At 41.9% G+C, this 20,983-nt stretch overlaps 1 protein-coding gene across 2 annotated transcripts; it reads left to right on the top strand.

The window, feature by feature from the left end:
- The first annotated feature begins 1,213 nt into the window (after positions 1 to 1,213).
- LOC310838453 (cytochrome P450 2C8-like) lies at positions 1,214 to 20,667 on the top strand. 2 transcript variants are annotated; one of them, XM_083725896.1, is made up of 11 exons: positions 1,214 to 1,607; positions 10,533 to 10,731; positions 11,046 to 11,267; positions 13,521 to 13,683; positions 14,346 to 14,495; positions 15,146 to 15,306; positions 16,169 to 16,345; positions 17,215 to 17,356; positions 17,804 to 17,991; positions 18,623 to 18,764; positions 20,217 to 20,667. In XM_083725896.1, exons 3-11 carry the CDS (start codon positions 11,091 to 11,093, stop codon positions 20,402 to 20,404), a joined length of 1,488 nt encoding a protein of 495 aa, XP_083582022.1. In that variant the 5' UTR covers positions 1,214 to 1,607; positions 10,533 to 10,731; positions 11,046 to 11,090; the 3' UTR covers positions 20,405 to 20,667. The 2 variants fall into 2 exon arrangements, with proteins under 2 accessions (XP_083582022.1, XP_083582023.1); XM_083725897.1 differs by lacking the exon at positions 10,533 to 10,731.
- Positions 20,668 to 20,983: the final 316 nt, after the last annotated feature.

The following is a 20,983-nucleotide window of genomic DNA, read 5'->3' as shown; positions in this document are numbered from 1 at the left end:
GAAACTGCACACATTTGTTGCTTATTGTATCTTTGTCTCTTGATTCTCCTCCCAGGAGCTCAAGACTGTCAACATTGTCTTCCCCTTCCCCTTTTATCTTCACAGCTGCCCTGTGAGGTAGGGAAGGCTGAGAGCTGTAGTTTTGTCCTTCAGCGGGACTAGAATGCATTACGGGGAAAGAGATCTGATTGGACACCAACTTAGAACTGCCAGTTTCCAAGGTTTTTTTTTTAATTACTTTTTTATTCAAAATTAAAACAAAACATATTATCCAGAAACATATCATCCTTATTTTCCCCCTTTTCCTCCCTCCCCTCCCTCCCTCCCCCCACAGAACCCCCACCCCCCGACTTCCCTCAGTTCCAGTCTTTGATTTCTCTAAAAATGCTGTTTTCTGCATGTTACACAGTTGTATAGATCCTCAAACTATTTAGGTAATAATTTTCAATAAAAAGTTTGTGAATGTTTATTCAAGACCAGCCAAGGAGTCCAGTTTGCTTTCTTGTGTCTTCAAATACTTTGAAAAAGGGTTCCCATTCATCTTTAAAGTCACAGTTATCCTTGTCCCATAGCTTGTATGTCAGTTTTGCCAGTTCTGCATAGTCCATCAATTTTTCTTGCCATGATTCTTTAGTTGGGGTTTCTTCAGTCTTCCATACTTGTGCTATTAAAACTCTCGCGGCCGTTGTCGCATACATGTTTTTCAGCTTTTTTGACAGATTTTTCCCTACAATCCCTAATAAAAATGCTTCAGGTTTTTTTAACAAATGTTAAATGGAACATTTTCTTCAATTCGTTATATATCATTTCCCAAAATTTTTTAATTACCTTACAATCCCACCACATATGATAAAATGCCAGTTTCCAAGTTTTGCTAACCCAACCCTGTTAGAGAGTTAGCAGCAACCGCCACTATCTGTCCAATCCAAGGACAGCAACAGGAGATGTGATGTGCCCATTTTTTCTCCTTTGGCAAGATTTGGTGGTTTATCATTCTATGGTATATATCTCCATTTTAACTCATGAGCTATTGTTGCAATCTGCTCCGATTGTATATTTTATCTTTATGAACGCTGTTTTTATTGTTATGTTACGTGAGCTGGTCTTTGACTGTAATAAATTATCTATCTATTCTATGGTATACCAGGAGATGGCAGCAGAAGACAAGAAAATACTTCCCCCTGGATTTTAGGAAAGAAAGGTAGGTAGCAGCTTTATACAGTCAGACCATTGGGCTGGCTAGTTCAATGCAGTCTACACAGGCTGCTAGTGGCTTTCTGGGGTTTGAAGCAAGGAATATTCCCAGCCTGGTCTAGAGATGCTTGGGATTGAACCTGGGACCTTCTGCATGCTCAGCAGATGTTGCAGCTCTGGCCTTATTTGCTTCCCTGTCACAACCCGAAGACCAAGCCCCCCCCTTCTTCTGCAGCACACAGACACTCCCCTCCAGCTTCTCTGGGGCCACATTTGGGTCTCTCCCACCCAGTGATTGTCTTCTCAACTTCTTGGATCTTTCCCCTGGAAGCAATAGCCCATATGCAATCTTCTCTGCCTGTCTTTTAATCATGGTGGCGCCCAGAATGCAAAAGGACTTCAACAGCCTGCAGGTAAATATATAGGGATGGGGATTCCCTTTTTATTTTTTTATTTACTTATTTAAACCACTTGTATCTGCTTTTTTTAAATCAATGATTCCAAGCTGGTTTTTACATTATAGCTTAGCATCTTTTGGATTCTTATATTCTCTTAGTACATTTGCTTTTCCTTTCTAGTTCAAATAACTAGATTTCTGATTACAAGGCTAGCGCTTGACTGCATTAATTGCAAATCATTGGAAGCAATTTGATTTGACTCTGATGCAAGCCTGCAGAAATCTGATGATGCATCCTCTGCTTGCTCTGAACTAGTTAGAGGGGACAGCAATATCACTCCCATACAGTGTAGATTCAGAAGTAAGTCCCACTGAGTTCAACGGGGCTTACTCCCAAGTAAGTGTGTCTCAGGCTACAGCTTTGGGTTGCAATCTTGTACATACTTAACTTAGGTGGAAGTCGCATTAAGCTATATGGGACTTGCTTCTGAATCTACATTGCATAGGGTTTCGCTGTTAATTGATACTGATCTGTCAATTCCAGTTTTTCTCAGTTTCCCATTCTGAGTTCAGATCTCCCCATTTCCACATCAGTTTTCATCTTTCTTTCTTTCTTTTTTAGGTTCTCATGAAAATTCACCAGCATTGGAATATGAATTTTGGCCAATATAATAATTTCTAAAAGCAATTTCCCCTTATATAATATATTTTTGTATGTGCACATTTACACTAGTATATGATGTTTATTGATATTTTAATGCTGTTGTGGTGAAAGGGCCTCAACTGATTGCTACCCTTTTCCATATACTATATTAAGACTTTCAACATTAGCAGACAGAAACTGAATAATACTATCAATACCCATTTTGTTTAACATCCATTTGTCTTGTGGTAGCAAATTTCAGAGTTTAACTATGTGCTCTGTGAAGAAGCATTTCCTTATGTCTGTCCTGAATAATCCAACAGATTCTCAGGATAGCCCCATCTTTTGTATTATTAGAAAGAGAATATACAGTGGTACCTCGGGTTACATACGCTTCAGGTTACAGACTCCACTAACCCAGAAATAGTGCTTCAGGTTAAGAACTTTGCTTCAGGATGAGAACACAAATCGTGCTCCCGCAGTGCAGTGGCAGCAGGAGGCCCCATTAGCTAAAATGGTGCTTCAAGTTAAGAACAGTTTCAGGTTAAGAACGGACCTTCAGAACGAATTAAGTACTTAACCCGAGATACCACTGTATATCTGTATGGGTTGTGTGCACAGACGGGGCTACAGAATAAGAAAGAGGAAGAGATATGGAAATGTAGGGAGATTGGTGTGCAAGGGAGTATTGAAAAAAATATGAAAGAGGAAAAAGGATGAAGGAGATAATGGTGTTTGTGTGTTTGTGTGTGTGTGTGTGTACATGTACAAAGGGAAATATAATTTGAATTGGGAAGCGACAGAACCCCCCTCTCTTGTAGAGACATCCTGCTCATTCTTCTTATGATGAAATCTGGAAAAATGATCTCTGCCTCTTTGCTTTCAGGTTTGCGCACCAAAAGTTAGGCAATATGGAGGGAGCAGGGCCAGTTGTTTTATTTCCACCCTTTGGTTCTTTGGGATGTGGAAGAGATCAATATCTGAGAGAGTGCAGGAGGAAGCTCTTTGCCTGCTGGAGGAAATGGTGACCATGCAAGCTCCTCTTGTGTCTAGCTTATCTCCCCTCCAACCCCCCCCCCAACCCCAAAAGCAGCCCCCCAGGGCAGGGAGAAGGAATTTGCTTAATTAGAAAAAGGAATAGGCTCTTATGTAATGGAAACCACATGGAAAGTTGCTTGAAACATTTCCAAGTTAAAACTCAGTTCCATCTGCACTCCATTGCAGCAGGATGAAGTGAAAGGGGAAATATTGTTAAACAGCAGCAACTGGCAATGCTAATTTCTTCCACATTCTGGATCACTGTGATATTTATTCAGTCCAGACACCGATTTTCAGGGGAAATAATATTGCTAATGAATAGCATTTCCTCCATCCCCCGATACTCAGAGTACATCAAAGTACAGAAGCACTTGAGCTTGAATTCTGCCCATTCTACCATTTGCTATGGAAAAGGTTGTTATGATCTTACATCATATTATATATGCTGACATGCCAATAGCTCTTCTGATACTTAGATGGGGTGATTCCTGTGGGTGAAAGCAGTGGATTTAGGGCTTGATGCAAAGCTCCAGCTGTGGATTGTAGTTCAAAAGTACATTTGTTGTAGAATGCATCAACAGGCTCCCCCCCCTACTGATGGTTAACCCCTTTTAGACTCACCCCTCCCTGAGGGGCGGAGTCGAACTTTGAGGTTTCTCCAATGCCTAAGCCAATACCTCTCACATGCTGTAATCAATAAAGTTGTGGCCTTTTCTAGCCCATTAACCTTAAATACTGTGTCCGTGTGTCTTTCTTATCCCCAAGCGTGGGGGGACAGTCCTCGAATCACAAGTACATTTGTTGTAGAAAGCATCCATTTTTCGAATGGACTGTAAAATTTCAACAGACTTGTCATTGCGATGAGGTCAAACGAACCCCTGTGTTGCAAAGAGAGCCATAACAAGTACCTTCAAACCATAACAAGTTAGACCTTAATTGTTTCATTTGATTATTTGTATTTTGTCTTTTACTTTGCACTGTACCTTTAAACTCAACCTCCTTGTTATTAGCACCATCTGGAGTTGGCTTTATATGTTTTTCAAAAAAATATTGTTAGTAGCAGTGACTACCTTATTATATGAGCACTGTTCCATAGCATTTGATATTTTCATTTACATACATTCATTCAATATGTACTCTTTTTCATTGCTGTTTGTATTATAATTTTTGTAAAGTGATATGTGCATGTAGGTCATCGTTTGTAAAATTTTATTTTCAGTTTATGAAGCAATTCTATATCCTCCCACCACGCTGATGAAGAATTCTATGAAACAGTAGTCAATATCCGGAATCACTGTTCAGTGTTGGACATCATATTTGCTGAATACACAAAGCTTCACAAAATGTCTATCATTGCACAAAGTCTGGTACCTTGCTTCACTTAAAGATTTTCAGAGACTTTAGACGAAAGATTTCATTTTGTACTTGTTATGGTTTGAAGGAATTCTATAAAGATTGTCTATTGCTTATCTACATGGTCATCATGTTGCCTAGACATTGTTGACATTGTGATGAGGTCAGCAGTAGGCTCCACGAAATTATAAGCACACCCCAAAGCAGTGATTTCTGTTTATGGTTGCAGTAGCTATGAGACTCCAAGACTCCAAAACCATTAAAAGATGTATTCAGGCATCCAAGTATGAATGATACAAAGACATTGTTGGGTTGTTCACCATGAGCACCAGATCTTATTTTGCTGCTCCTACCCCTTTTATTTCCCACAGCTAATGGCGGCAGCAGTGTGGCACTGTGGGTCAAACCACAGAGCCTAGGACTTGCCAATCAGAAGGTTGGTGGTTCGAATCCCCATGACGGGATGAGCTCCCGTTGCTCGGTCCCTGCTCCTGCCAACCTAGCAGTTCGAAAACACGTCAAAGTGCAAGTAGATAAACAGGTACCACTCCAGCGGGAAGGTAAACGGCATTTCCGTGCGCTTCTCTGGTTCACCAGAAGCGGCTTAGTCATGCTGGCCACATGACCCACTGGCTCCCTCGGCCAATAAAGCGAGATGAGCGCTGCAACCCCAGAGTCGGCCATGACTGGACCTAATGGTCAGGGGTCCCTTTACCCCTTTACCTTTAATGGCGGCAGCAGTAGGAATGCCCAATTTTTTTTAGTGGCCTGGCCTGACCATCATTTCCCCTGGGTGCAGTGTGATTGTTGAGTACTGTGAAGGGAAAATAGGTAAAGGTAAAGGTACCCCTGCCCATTCAGGCCAGTCTTGACAGACTCTAGGGTTGTGCGCTCATCTCACTCTATAGGCCGGGAGCCAGCGCTGTCCGCAGACACTTCCGGGTCATGTGGCCAGCGTGACGAAGCTGCTCTGGCGAGGGAAGGGAAAATAACAGCCACTTAAAAAAAAAATTGCAGCCACCAATATGGGGTGGATGTCAGCCAGCATTCTCCACCCCAGAACAATGCTGCATACAAGTTTCTCTGGCTGAAGAAAATAGTACCTCAGCTATTGAAGAAAGAGCAGTGCTTGTAAAAATGAAGGTGTGTTGGAAAGGGAGTGGGAGCAGAAAGAATGATTGCTGCTATGAATTGCTATCTGCTTTCCTGAATTTCATCGTCCTTCATAAACCTCAAGGAAATCACCTCCAATTTCCAAAGACAATAAATGGGGTCAGAAAAACGGGAGCCATTTGGACTCAGACCCAAGATCTAGGGTGTCATTTCCTGCTGAGAATAAGCAGTTTCCCATTTCTTTTTAAGATACAATTCTAAATTCAGTGTTTACTGCTGGAATTATTGGTAGGATGATTTCCAGCATACAGCTGTCAGCCTATAAACTCTCTCCATTGCCATTCATGTCTTGCAAAGGGTCCAGGTTCTGTATCAAACAGATGAGGATGAAAATAGGCCACAAGCAGGATTTGTAGTCAAGCACATAGTCTTGCATATTTAGCAGATTAATTGCACTGCAGAAAGCATGCTGGAGAGACCACATGTTCAGGAAACCATGAAGAAACACAAAAATATATTTTGCTTGGCTTTAATTACAAAATAAAAACTCCTCTTACATTAAATCTATAAGTATGACCCATTCACCAGGTACTGAGAGAGGTACACACTGCTCGTTATATACTATATCCAATTGCTGGCACAGCTTAATTAACACAACTTAACAGCACCTGCTATACTGCTTCACAGCTGTAAAACTAGGTCATGATATTTACTTTGGCCTTTAAAGAGATACATATCTTGTGAAACAATAATGAACCTTAATAAAGTGGTACCTCGGGTTAAGTACTTAAGTTGTTCCGGAGGTCCGTTCTTAACCTGAAACTGTTCTTAACCTGAAGCACCATTTTAGCTAATGGGGCCTTCTGCTGCCACCGCGCCCCCAGAGCATGATTTCTGTTCTCATCCTGAAGCAAAGTTCTTAACCTGAGGTACTATTTCTGGGTTAGCGGAGTCTGTAACCTGAAGCGTATGTAACCCAAGGTACCACTGTATTTAAATAAACCATTCAACACACAGGAGAAGCCAACTCCTAGGGGCTGTGGGGGCTTTGGCCCCCACAATAAAATATTTGCAGGGGTCAGACCCCTGCCAAGTTGATGAGCATTGCCATTCAAATGGTGCGCGCGCACTGTGTCATATGATCAGTGATGTAGGGTGGGGCTTACCTGGGCCCCTGCAATATTTCATTCAAGTTGGCACCCCTGGTCAAGCACATCTGGTATTCCAGCTTCTGGAAGAAGGAGACAAAGAAGATAGGGTGGGTAGTATCTAGGGATGTTGGGGGAATCACTTGAAAAGTAATTATCTTTGAAAGGGTCCACCCAGGGAAGGAAATTGATCTGTAAATATCCATTGATGGCTAAGATATACATGTTTATCAGGTGCAGCAATATACATTAAAATTACATGCATTTTTCATCAGCAGACAATGAAAAGGAAAGGAAGACTTGTGCAAAAGACACCAATAAGAGTGGAATGGAAAATGCTGGGCGAGAGTGCAAATGAATATTGGAACAGACTGCGGCGCAGTCATACATCTCAGTGGGATGAGTTGCTAACCTGAGGAACCAAGCCAAGATCAACAGTTACAGCAAGTTACAAAGGGCCTTATAATAAGCGTCCCTTAAGAAGTGAGGTAGGGACGCGGGTGGCGCTGTGGGTAAAACCTCAGCGCCTAGGACTTGCCGATCGCATGGTCGGCGGTTCGAATCCCTGCGGCAGGGTGCGCTCCCGTCATTCGGTCCCAGCGTCTGCCAACCTAGCAGTTCGAAAGCACCTCCGGGTGCAAGTAGATAAATAGGGACCGCTTACCAGCAGGAAGGTAAAACGGTGTTCCGTGTGCTGCGCTGGCTCGCCAGATGCAGCTTGTCACGCTGGCCACGTGACCCGGAAGTGTCTGCGGACAGCGCTGGCTCCCGGCCTATAGAGTGAGATGAGCGCACAACCCTAGAGTCTGGCAAGAATGGCCCGAACGGGCAGGGGTACCTTTACCTTTACCTTTACCTAAGAAGTGAGGTGTCATGAACCAGATGCTCCAAAGTTCCTGCTCAATTTTCTATATACTGTAAGTCATTTTAAAAGCTGCTCTATGACTGTTTGGGGTATTCAGCCAGAACTTTTTTGGGGTGCACTAAAAATATTCAAAATATCTAAGACTGTGCATATCATCTCAATTTCAGATGTACATCATTCCCAGAATAATGGACTACCTGCCTGTAAGACAAAAATTTGTGAAAAACTGTGTGCCTTCATCCATGAGACAATGGAGTTCCCCACATAGACAATGGATGCCCCAAACCCCCATGACTATATATCACCATGTCTCAACATAAATTCCTCTTCTGGGTGTATCATTGACTGCCAAAGGCCATTGTGATGATTGCTAGACCACTGTCAATGTTGATTGTTAAAAGTATCCCTGAGACAGGAATACGTTGGTAAAGAGATGTGTTACAGTTGCTCTGTATTTGACTCTGCACACACTTTAAAGTCTTAAAATGCATAAGTTTTATATTTCATATCTTGTGCATTCTAATAAATAGACATATAAAATGGTAAAGATTTTGATGCACCTTGGAAAACTATAAATATTGTTAGGACCATACCCTCCATCACCACCACCACCACCATCATCATCATATTTATACCCCACCTATCTGACTGGGTTGCTGACTGGCTTCCAACATATAAAAAACATAATAAAGCTATATAGGTCTACTTTCAGATGTCTTCTGAAGATTGTAAAATTACATCTCCTTCACCTGGGGGTCGCATAACTCCATACTCTCCAACATTTCTCTGATGAAAATAGAGACATCCTAAGGATTGTTCCTGGAAAATAGGGAAACTTGGAGGGTCTGTAAGGACTGCCTATCTTGAAATATTTTTTTGTCATCCCTAAACTTTTTAGAATTGTGTTTTTGTCTCTGGGTCATGTTGTCATGCCACACAACTGTTCCAATTCATTTTATGAAAGTAAGATACGTTCTGTCTCTACTTCCTGCCTTTGATTTAAAATTTACTTTTAATGCTATTGCCCACCCTCAAAAGGAATATATCTATTCTCTTGCTTAATTACTCTTACACAATTGGGTTACCACAGGGACTTGTGCTTAGCTACCAAGAATGTGAGAGATAATTATATAGAAGTTGCCCAGGTAAGCAGGTTTACTTGCTTGGGGTCAGGGGTTGTTCTTCCCCACTTCCCCTCTCTGCCACTTTGTTACATAAGGCAGGAAGCATCTTTTGGGTTTCTTGCTCAAGAATATGCTTCTTCTCTCCCCTACCTCCATTCGCCAAAACATTGCAGGAAAAGATGTGCCTCAGGAAGTTTGAATTACCTGAAAGGTTTTCTCACCGCAGGCATGGAAGCACTGACAGAGCACATTTCTACCTGTTACTTAATGCTATAGATGCCAGTAAATACCTTTGAGGGGAAGAACCCTTGAAGGAGAGGAAAGTTTAACTTTCCCCTGCTTCCTCTGGCTTGGATTAAATTTCAACTTCATTTCAATTTCACAGCAAGAGAAATGTTCTTCCCCTGTCCATTAACTCTCTCTCACACACAACCCCCCAAAAGCATTACACATGCCATTGCATGAACCAGGGGCATGGAACTGGTGACCCTCCAAGTGTTATTGGATTCCACCCTTAACCCCCAGCCAGCAGGGACAATGATATAGGATGATGGGAGTTGAAGTCCAGCTGCATCTGGAGGACTATGGGTTCTTCACCCAATATAAATGAATATCTTAACATGTATAGCTTAATCTGACACTTATGTAGTCTTTCGCACTTGGTTATGGAAATGGACCATCTATGTGAGTGGTCGATGGGCTTATTGTTTCTGTGTCTATGCTTCTAGTTTTAATTCATGTCCATCAGTCTGTTATTCATGGGTGATGTTGTTCTATGCCAGACTGGTCCAACTTTTCATTCCAAACGGGTGGCAAGAGTGTTTTGACATAGAACCTGTGGGCCACTCACTGCCTTGATGCACAGAAGGGGTGAGTGAGCCCAAAATTTGACAACCCCCCCACCAGCCCTCATGCTGCCTAAACATGGCACTAGGCATGAGGCTCTGGCAGCATTCTAGAGCCCCCTCACTTCCTTCTCAAAGCTGGAAAAACACTAACTAGGCTTTGTGATGGAGACAGGAGGACTCTGGGACCCTGTCAGAGCCAGCCTTCATGCCTCCTTCCTAAAGCCCAGTGCCTTGCTTACCTGGGTTTGGGAAGGAATTTGAGTGCTGGGGGGGGCGTCAGATGTTGCCAAGGGCCACCAAAAAGGACCTCGAGGGCTACCTCTGACCCTTGGACCACCCTGTTTTGCTAAGTTTATTTACATGTTTTGTTGAGATAACATCAACATTTTAAGGCGCTATAAGATTACTCAGGAGTTTTTCCACAAAGAAAGCTTAGCCCTAATTTTTAATTAATACAAAAATGTTCTAGAGGCAGGCATGACAATAGGTATTTCTCAAATATATAAACTTACTACAAAAATATTCTGCTTCCTTCCTCCATATCTTATGCCCAAGGTAGGAAATGCATCGGGTAAGAAACTTGTTTACTGGTGGTGAGGGCAGGGGAACGTGACCGAAAATGAAGTACGAACGCACCAAATATCAACAGTGTTTTCAATATCAGATATTGATCACATTGGTTATTTGTACCATGCAGTATAAAATAATGCTTCTTTTCACAAGGGTGATTGCTTCACTATCCGTGTTGTAACACAGTTTCCGGACAGTGTGTTACAACATAGATAGAAAGTCACTATATTTCCTTTCAGAGTGGGTGAGAGGCTCACTTGATTTCAGTCAAAACTTGGTGGCATATTCAGAATTTATTTGCTGTGAAGTAGAGCAATTCCTTCTAGATGCTGGTTGAAATCAGGAGATGCCAGTTCAGATCTGACTAGGAATCTACTCACCGAGGGGTCTGGCCTATCATCCTTACTGGTATTAGGATGCCCATTGATGGATAAAAAGGTGAGGTTGTCAGTGATGGGAGGGTGGTGGTGTTTGAACATGGATATTATGGTTTTAAAATATTATTTTGTGGTTGTGTTAAAGAAAATGTACATTGTTGTCAGTAACATGTAAGTCTGTACCCAGCCTTGAAGTTGAAGAGCATAGAAATTAACCTATTTTCAGCTCAGGTCTAGAGCTTATGTTGCTGATTAACCCACCTTTCCTAATGGAACACATACTGGAAATAAAGGAACTAAGATTATTTGGAGAAGGTTGGAGTTGGGGTTTGGCTGGGGCTCTAATAAGCAGCTGTGTTTTCACCTTGTCTTTAGTAGTTTCCTGGATATATGTGACCAAAAGAAGAGCCTCAGAGGAAGATGGAAGTGGCTGTAACAGGAGCTCTGCTCCTTCTCTGGGTTCTCTTCATCTTCATTTTCTATTCCTTAAAAATGTACAAGGAGAAAAGCCAGCTGCCTCCAGGCCCTACTCCCTGGTTCTTCCTGGGGAACCTGCTGCAGAAAGATGTCATGCCTCTGAACAAGAACTATTCAAAGGTAAAGCCATTTCTTGTTGCGGTTTCTCTCTGTTCCCTTGTCCCTGTGGCACGGCATAAACAACCATTGTCTGGAATGAAGCAGAGGAAGGACAGAAGGTTAATTGTTCCCTCTTTTGCTTATATACTTTCTCATTCTTCCTTATAATAAAGGCATGCTTTGAAGGGGCCCAGATTTCTGCTTCCTTTCTCTTTCCTTATTTTTATTTGTACTGTTTATTACTTGATTTTACTAGGTTTTGTTTACAGTTGGCATGTGTCTATTTTGCATGCTCTTTAGAGCTTCCCTGAATCAGCTTAAGATCCCTCCAGACAATTGGTTTATTCAGCATTCATTCTGATTTGCTCCCACAAAGCTTAAAAAGAAGTTACCATAAAAAATAATGTCAAAAATTTGGGGGCGTCCTATACATCTTCCCCCATTTCCTTAAATCGGAGTCCCCCAAAATAGGGGGCGTCTTATAGACAGAAAAATACACACACACACACACACACACACACACACACACAGACAGACACACACACCTCACACATTTGTTCTGAGTTGCTTGCAGGCCGGTTCTATGATAATGAGCATTCATTCATTCTTCATTCATTCTGGTTAGCTTGTAGGTCATTTATTCACCCCATGCTTTTCACTACATTTCCCCATTACTTTCCAACAAGCAAAAGTCAATTTTTTTAAAAAGTGGATTTGTTGCACTAGGATTATTTTAACTGCATAGACCCAAGATTTTATCTTGCAATAATAATGACGGTTTGGAGACACCCTAACAGAAGAGGGCATTAAATGAAATAGCAATATTCATTTTAAAAAAGCACAGCAGCAGCAGTAATATACATTAGATTTTTACTTCATTTCATTTTATTTATTTATGTGTGGAGTGCCCTACCTGGGTGGATGGAGCAGCCAAGTAATTTTCGTTGTCCCCGAGAGGGGGCAATGACAACAAAGATATGATTACGATTATGATTATGATTATGATTATGATTTACTAAATTTCTATACTGCTCATCATCTGAGGATCACAGGGTGGTTTCCAACATGGAATTTTGAAACCATTAAGTTGCAAGCTAGCTGTATTCGGCTGTATGTGTAAACACATCCAGTCAAAGGGTAGTGTAGGCACATTGCCAAGCCCTGTCCCTTCCACTGCATGATACCTATAACATGTGAAAAGCTCTCCTCTACTCATGGAGACTCTTACACAATTTAAAACCCTGAATGTGGTTGGCAGGTCACATGGGAGTAAATAATTGTACTGTAATCCTTAACAGTATTGTACTGTAATCCACATACTTGTTAGAAGATCACATAGGGCAGTTGTAACCAAATGTGAGGGACGCAGGTGGCACTGTGGTCTAAACCACTGAGCCTAGGGCTTGCCGATCAGAAGGTAGGTGGTTCGAATCCCCACAATGTTGTTGTTCGGTCCCAGCTCCTGCCCACCTAGCAGTTCGAAAGCACACCAATGCAAGTAGATAAATAAGTACCGCTCCAGTGAGAAGGTAAACGGCATTTCGGTGTGCTGCTCTGGTTCGCCAGAAGTGGCTTAGTCATGCTGGCCACATGACCTGGAAGCTGTCTGTGGACCAACTCCCACTCCCTCTGCCTATAGAGCGAGATGAACACCGCAACCCCAGAGTCATCTGCTACTGGACCTAATGGTCAGGGGTACCTTTACCTTTAACCAAATGTGATGAATAACAAACTGAAGCAGAACCAGGCAGCATGTCAAGAAGCATGGCCCCGTGTTCATTGATTGGCCTGGACATAATTATATGGTTATGCTTTAGAGATATGAAGCAGTGGTTGATCATACTGAAATGTATGATGTGATATCTATTGCAGTGTCATACCTGTTAAAGGGGCAGCTAAATTTCTTTTCTTTATGTACCTGTCTTGCAAAGTGAATCAAATACCTGATGAAGTTGGTGGGGCTGAACATAAGATTTATTTCACACTGTTTTGTTCCAGTAGGAACAAAAATAGGATTCCTTGAACCTTGACAGTATCCCTCCAGATGGCAATAATGTAATAACACTGAGGAAGTATTGGGGAACAACTAATAAAGCTGAATTCTGCCACTAATGTGCAGTTACTGCATCAGCAACATGTTGCAGCATATGCCTGCAAAACCCCGCACAAAACAAGCTGCAGGTGCCCTAAGAGATATTGCAACTGTTCCTTAAGATAATTACTCCAAAAGAAGTTTCATTGCCTAATTAAATAACACTTTCATTGTGCCTTCAGCTGGTTGAGAAATATGGCCCTGTGTTCACAATCTGGATGGGACCCAAACCTATGGTCGTGCTTTGTGGATTTGATGTGGTAAAAGATGCTCTGGTGGATCATGCTGAAGCATTTGGTGGGCGTATTAACAGCCCCATCATTGATCGAGTGACCAAAGGCCATGGTAGGCCATTTCTTCTTATTTTTTATATATAGTTTAGCTCTACTTTGATTTGTAATGCAGTCCCCAAAAATGTGCATGATAATTAGCAACATGTCTAGGAAAGAAAGAAAAGAAAGACAAACACTATCAAGCAAGGCATTATTTTTTGCTGTGGCTTGCTTCTCCAAAGAACCATTTTTGAAAATCAATTCCCCCCAAAAGATCCAGGGAAGCTGTCCTCTACGCAATCAGTTTTTTAAAAAATAAAGAAACATCACCCATTTATTGAGTCTGCAAACTGAAAATAGCAACCGTATACGTTGCTACCTCTCTCCAGTGCCAATAGCATGTCATTCTGAACATGGGTGACATGATTTCACCTTCCCACCCCAACTGCAGCCAACAGTGTGGGCTACAGGCAGGCAAGGGGATGATGCCATGTCTCTTACCACCCATTATTTACTTTTTTATGTGGCACTGGACATACCTATTTATTCAACCAAAGAAACAAAAATCCCTTACACAAGAAGGGACTGGGCTCTTGGGGGCAACAATTAGTTGCCGGATTGTAACTACAAATGGGGATATAATTTTAAGGTGGAAAGCACCAGAACTACCTTTTCATGTAGAAACTTCCTTCTGGTTCCTGGCAGAATGACCTTCACCTCTCCCCCCCCCCCCAGGGATAGTCAACTCTAGTGACATAGAATGGAGAGAGCTGCGCAGATTCACGGTTATGACACTGAGAGACTTTGGAATGGGGAAGAGATCAATGTCTGAGAGGGTGCAGGAGGAAGCTATTTGTCTGGTGGAGGCATTGGCAGCCACAAAAGGTAATCTAGCTCATGTGTTGAACTTCCACCCTAATATTTTCCACTAATCCAGTAATGTCTATGAGAGAGAGTCTACCAACACTTCTTAGGTGTGCACACTGTGTGCAAATTGTTTCAGTGAAAGTTGTTGGACTTATTTTTATTTAGTGTCAACATGGCCTTGTGGGCCACCTTAAACTCTGTTGCAGGCAATGCTAGCAGAATCAGCATCAGATAAGTTAATTAAGTGGAATGTTGCAGCAAAGAAATGAAGGGGGGGTTTGATTATTTGGACTGTGTATGGGGTAGGTGGTGGTGGTGGGGAGAGAAGAAAACCCAGTGCCTCTTTTTTCTGCCTCTCACCTCCCAAAAATTATGTTTAATTGCAGTTTTAAAATAAAAATTAACACAGCCCATCAAATTGATTTAGGACTAGATACAATTTGAGTGTTGCCCAGGTTGCCCTGAATATTGGGTCAGAGCCAATTTGTAGACCCTGCACTTTACTACTTTTAATTTCTTTAACATTTGGTTCTTGGGACTGATGGAAATGCAATCTACCAGGCTCAAGCTGTTTAAACACTTTTTAGAGTTAATTTTGTATCGGGGTCTGAAGATGGCGGGGTCCACTTTGATCAGGCCTTGCTGACTGTCTTCGGTTCCTCCTACAGGAGAGGGCTTTGATCCAACAACTAGAATCACATCCGCTGTTTCCAATGTGATCTCATCAGTCATCTTTGGGACTCGCTTTGACTACGCAGACAAGACCTTCCTAAAGCACCAACGCATTATAGAGAATGAAGTTGGCCTTTTTCGGACTATCTTGGGACTGGTAGGTTGTTCCTTTTGAGTTGCAAACATTTTCCTCACTATCAGGAAAAGAAAAAACAAAACCTAGTTGTTGGAGTATGAACGATGGCACAAAGGGCTCAGAATTGTGTGCCTGCCTAACTATCAGATGAAAATAATGTTCTGAAAATGTCTTCAACAGGGTTGAGATGGAAATTGACACAACCACAAAGTTCCAGTGATTTCAGGGGAGAAACTGGACCCTTGAGCAAGGCAGGCAGCAGAAAAGTTGGAGAACTTACCAGGGCTGTTCACCAATAGCAGCAGATCTCCCTTTCCTTTCCTGACCCCACGCCTTTTACTTTGTCATTGCTCCCCCCCCCCATTCGCCTGGCCACCATTTCCCTCTGGATGCAGTATAACTGTAAACATTGCAAGGGCACATTTGTACATCTATAGAGGCATAGGGTCCCCTCTGCCACTCTTAGCACCTGAGGGAGTCTGCAGGAAAGGAAAAAAATAATTTTTTTCAGGTAGTTGGAGCCTGAGTCATTTAGGGCTTTAAAAACTAATATTAACACATTGATTTGGGCCCAGAAACAAATTGGCAAAGTGTGCAGCTTTTTAAAAACAGAGGTTATGTGAAACTTAAACAGAACCCGAACCAGTAATCTGGATTTTGGACCAGTTGACGTTTCTGAGTCGTCTTCGAGGGAAGCCCCATCACCCCTAGCCCTTAGGAATGAGGTAAAATGAACCAGAAGCTCAACAGTTTCTGCTGGATTTCGAAAATAAGTGATTAAAAACAACAACTGCTTTATCACTTTTCAGCCAGAATCTTTGTGGCATAGTATAAAAAGATGGATTCACAATATTTAAGGCTGTATGTGTCATCTTCATTTCAGCTGTACTCTGCTGTTCCCAAACTATTGGACTGCTTTCCTGGAAGGCACCAAAAGATTTTTTCTGATTGTGATGAGTTGTGTGCTTTCTTCCGTGAGAATGTGAAGCTACACAGGCAGACGCTGGATCCTCAGAACATCCGTGACTATATTGACTGCTTTCTTATCAAGTCTGAGAAGGTACGTGGGTCAAAAAATTTATTTGCATTGGCATGGGTGCCCAGTTATGTCCTAGTCCATGTGGGGAAGGGATACCAGGCCAACCAGAGTGCCCCTCTGTCTTTGCCTCCTCCCCTAGCAACTTCTCTCGGCCACCCCTTGCAAGACATTTTTAATTATTATCATTATTCATTAGGCTGAGGTATCCTGTGCCCAGTTTTAAAGTCTATGCTTAATGTTGTACTAAACAATGCAAGTGCTTACGATAAAAATAAAATTGGTTCACTCGGTTTACAGCCTACATGAGTACCATGGACAGCTACTTTGCACAAACAAAAATTCATAACCAGTTATTCTTTTTTTTACTGCCATCACTCCTATAATTTCTGGTCCCATATATTTTCAGATATACAGTGGTACTTCGGGTTACAGATGCTTCAGGTTACAAACTCAAAAATAGTACCTCGGGTTAAGAAGTTTGCTTCAGGATGAGAGCAGAAATTGCATGGCGGCAGCACGGGAGCAGTGGGAGGCCCCATGAGCTAAAGTGGTGCTTCAGGTTAAGAACAGTTTCAGGTTAAGAACGGACCTCCAGAATGAATTAAGTACTTAACCCGAGGTACCACTGTATATAATCTTGGGTAGCTCTAACATCCCAGTAATCAAACAACACAACGTTGGTAATACAATGATATGCAAGTGCTTTTCTTTATATTTCAAAAGTAATTCTATTTTAAATACATGTGATCATATTAAACACCTCTTGGGGTGAGTGCAGGATTTCAACCATGATGCTCATTTGAATGGGCTAAGGTATCTTCATTTTGCCATCTTTCTTTATAGTGAAATTATTTCTCACCCCCCCCCCCCCGTTTCCCTCTGCCTCATAGGAACAAAAGTCTGCGAGTGACACCTTCAGAACTGAAAACCTTGTCATGACAGTGTTTGGACTTTTTTTGGCTGGGACAGGAACCACAAGCTTTGCCTTGATCTCTGGCCTCATGGTGATGGCTAAGTTGCCACATATTCAAGGTATTCAGATACCCCAGAGAAGTTTAAAGCACATGGGACTATGATGGGCTCCACTAGTAATCACACATGAGAAGACATCCTATAGACTAGGAGGTTTCCATTAGGATTCTGCATCAGCCTGAACCTCCCCTCATTGTTAAAAAATAAAAAGGGTGTTGAGGGCTCCATGGTGTCTTCAAATGACACTTATGTCCAGGGGTAGGAACATTCCCAGAAGAGATGGGGCCTCAGAATTCTGGAAGCACATTTTCCAAATGATATTTGTTACAGGAAAAGTCCAGCAGGAGATCAACAAGGTGGTAAGGCTCTGGAACAGAGGAATGAGTGGAAATCATGTGTTGGCATGAGTTTTCATGATGTCAGAGAGTGCCCAGGTTTTTCACTCTGCCAGATGAGAAGCAGAATCTGAATCCAGGAAATACATCTCTTGAGTCTTTTTCATTACAGCAAAAGTCCAACAGGAAATTGATGAGGCGACGGGTGCCACCCGTGCCCCTAGCATGGAAGATCGTGTGAGGATGCCTTTCACCAATGCAGTTATCCATGAGATTCTACGATACCCACCATCAATTAATGAGACCATTCCCCGTACAACGTCTTGTGATACAAAATTCAGGGGGTTCACCTTCCCTAAGGTATGATGGCCCAGCATTTTGTCATGATAATTGTGGAGAAGAAATGGAGCAGTTCTAGGAACTGATTGTATAAATGGCCCTGGACTGCCCTCATGGAGGCAGGGATGGGATCAGTAGTGGAGATCAGTAGTGATTCTGTTTGCCTGAGCAAATGAGCTGAAGGAACTAGTGATAGAGGATAATCTTGTTTGTTTGATTCACATTTTAAAATGAACCAACGGAATTAGTATTTCACAGAACTATGCATACAAAATGTATCTTTTATGGGGAAAATGTGTACTAAAATCAATGGTTTAGTAGGAAAATGCACACAGAAGCACACAAAAATATATTTTAGATTGAGAATGGGTACAGAAATGTGTATTTTAGGGGAAAGTGCATACAAAAAGATGTAGAATATATTTTTAAAAAAAGGAATTCTACTGGTCATATTGATTGGAGTGGAATGTAAGGCAGTGTGTACTTATGGACTAATAAAGGAGCAGACCAGAGGAAATCCACTCATCCCTAGTGGAAGCTCATTCTTCTAAGTTAGCATCCCCATTTTATCATTTTATCATAATATGGCTATTTCCTAGATAGTCATGAATTGAGACCAAAAATGTAAATCTGCCATCTTCTATCCCTGAAGGGCACAGCTGTTGCTCCAATGTTCACAACTGTGCACCGTGACCCTCTCCAGTGGGAGTCTCCTGAACAGTTCAATCCTGGACATTTCTTGGATGAGAAAGGCCAGTTCAAGAAGAAAGATGCCTTAATAGCCTTTTCAGCAGGTAACTATATGAGCCTGTGGTAACTTATGTGCAAACAATGCCATTTCCATTTTCTTTCAAGAGACAGTGTAAGGAAAGAGATATGGCTGCGCTGTGGTCTGAACCACCGAGCCTCTTGTGCTTCCTGATCAGAAGTCGGCGGTTAGAATCCCCACGATGGGGTGAGCTCCCATTGCTTGATCCTAGCTCCTGCCAACCTAGCAGTTCAAAAGCACACCAGCGCAAGTAGATAGATAGGTACTGCTGTGATGGAAAGGTAAATGGTGTTTCCGTGCACTGCTCTGGTTTCGCCAGGAGCGGCTCAGTGATGGTGGCCACATGACCCAGAAAAACTGTATGCAGGCTCATGCCAGCTCCCTCGGCCTGTAAAGTAAGATGAGCACTGCAACCCTAGAGTTGTCCGTGACTGGATTTAACTGTCAGGGGTCCTTTACCTTTACAAAGGACCAGCCTTTTATTCTTCTGTACAATATCTCTGGAAAGGAAGTGAAACAACATAATTTCTATTGATGCTGGGATTTTTTTGAACTGTCAACAGACCCCATGTTTTGCAGTTTCCCTGAAGGATTACAGGGCACCCTGTTGTAAGCTGATGGCATGCACCACTTTTTAAAAGGAGGCAGTGCCCTCTGTCCAGCTTCTAATAGGCTTCTTCTCACAAAGGCACTGTGATTTGAAGTAAAATGAGAGACCTACAAAGTCATTCCCTGGTTGGACATGCCAGTCTTGTAATTATATTTCCCTCCCTGGTATTTTCTGTGAGTAGGGGATGGCACAAAAACATATGATATTGTTTGAAAAAAATTAAAGTACATCTGGGTCAGGAGTCACTGTGCATGCAGTGTGGAGCTAGGAAAGGATAAATAAACTGGAATCTTTGGAAAACATGAAGTTGAATTCCTCCCATTCTGTGGTTGGAGTACTGCATCAGAAAATTTGTACAAGTGAAAATTTTGAAGATTGGTTGTGTTTCCATTCTCATATGGTTTCAGAAAGGGTCATTTGATAGACTGAGCTTTAAATGTGAACTGAATCTCATGTCTCCCCATCCCTACGTCAGGCCAATCATAATATTATTAGTCTTAGTCTTACTCTTAGTTTTAGTCTTGAATTTAGTATTCCTCACTTTTTCCCATAATGTGACTCAATATACTTTACTCTAGCTGCAGTACATTTTTGAGGGTGCATTAGTATTTCCAGTCCCCAAACCAACATTGCATGAATTCACTAGGGGTGGATCTGCACACAGGAAATATAAAGCTACAAATAAGTCAGAAATTAAATCGTTATAACAAATGATTTAAGCGCATAGAAAAAGGTTTTTGCTCTCCACCACCATCTGGTATTGCATGTTTAGAACGCATTCAAAACCTTATTTTTTGTTTTTTGTTTTTTACTAATGGAGCAGAGTCCTAGGTAACTGGTTAGCTGTGCCTTCTTTTTCTTTGCCAGGGAAGCGGGCATGCGTTGGGGAAGCCTTGGCGCGGATGGAGCTCTTCCTGTTCTTCAGTACTCTGCTCCAGAACTTCACCTTCCAGCTGGTTGGAGCCGCAAAAGATATGGATTTAGCCTCTTTGTTTATGGAGTTCAGAGCTAAAAATGTCTCTCCTTTAATGAAAGCCATCAAACGTTCAGTGTGATCTTGTGACAAAAGATAAGCAGAAAGAATGTGGTCAGTGGCTCCCAGAATATTTGTAGTAGGTAGAACAGGAGTACTGCAAGGTGCCTTCCTTCACTCATTCAACACCTCTCAGTTCCACATAAGGGTAATAGCCCCAGATATCAGGTATTAAAAGTTTTCTTAGCATGGCAAATGAGAAGAGCCTTAGACCTTTCAATCCCTAATGTCCAGTCAAGTGTTCATGGGCTCAGTAGCACTTAATAAAAAGTTCTGCATCATCAACTATTGCAGTGTGTGGGGTTTTTTTTTTAAAAAAGCTTTCCTCATATACTGTTATAAACATTTGCTGTCTTCTGCAGATTAAAATGAGGCAATTTTTATTCTCTCAAGTATACATGGCTTCTTGATTTCAGTTTAGCTACAAATATCACCAGCTAAATATTGCAATATACCGATATATCACAATGTCTGAAATAAGGATGGAGCTATGCAGAGGCATTGGCTGGCTTCATGGTTTTCCCCCATTGTGATTTTGCATGGCATGCGTGCGCACACACACATCATGATTCACAATATATAGCCAGGTCAAAAATTATGA

This window comes from Podarcis gaigeae (genome assembly GCF_964106915.1).
Source record: "Podarcis gaigeae genome assembly, chromosome: 2".
Lineage (NCBI taxonomy): Eukaryota > Metazoa > Chordata > Lepidosauria > Squamata > Lacertidae > Podarcis > Podarcis gaigeae.
This window is presented reverse-complemented; position numbering and strand designations above follow the sequence as displayed.

Coding starts and splice junctions, on each gene's coding strand:
- LOC310838453 (XM_083725897.1), top strand. CDS start 11,091: ATGGAAGTGGCTGTAACAGGAGCTCTGCTCCTTCTCTGGGTTCTCTTC. Junction 15,307..16,168: donor TTCGGACTATCTTGGGACTG/GTAGGTTGTTCC, acceptor TCTTCATTTCAG/CTGTACTCTGCTGTTCCCAA. Junction 17,992..18,622: donor GGGGGTTCACCTTCCCTAAG/GTATGATGGCCC, acceptor CTATCCCTGAAG/GGCACAGCTGTTGCTCCAAT.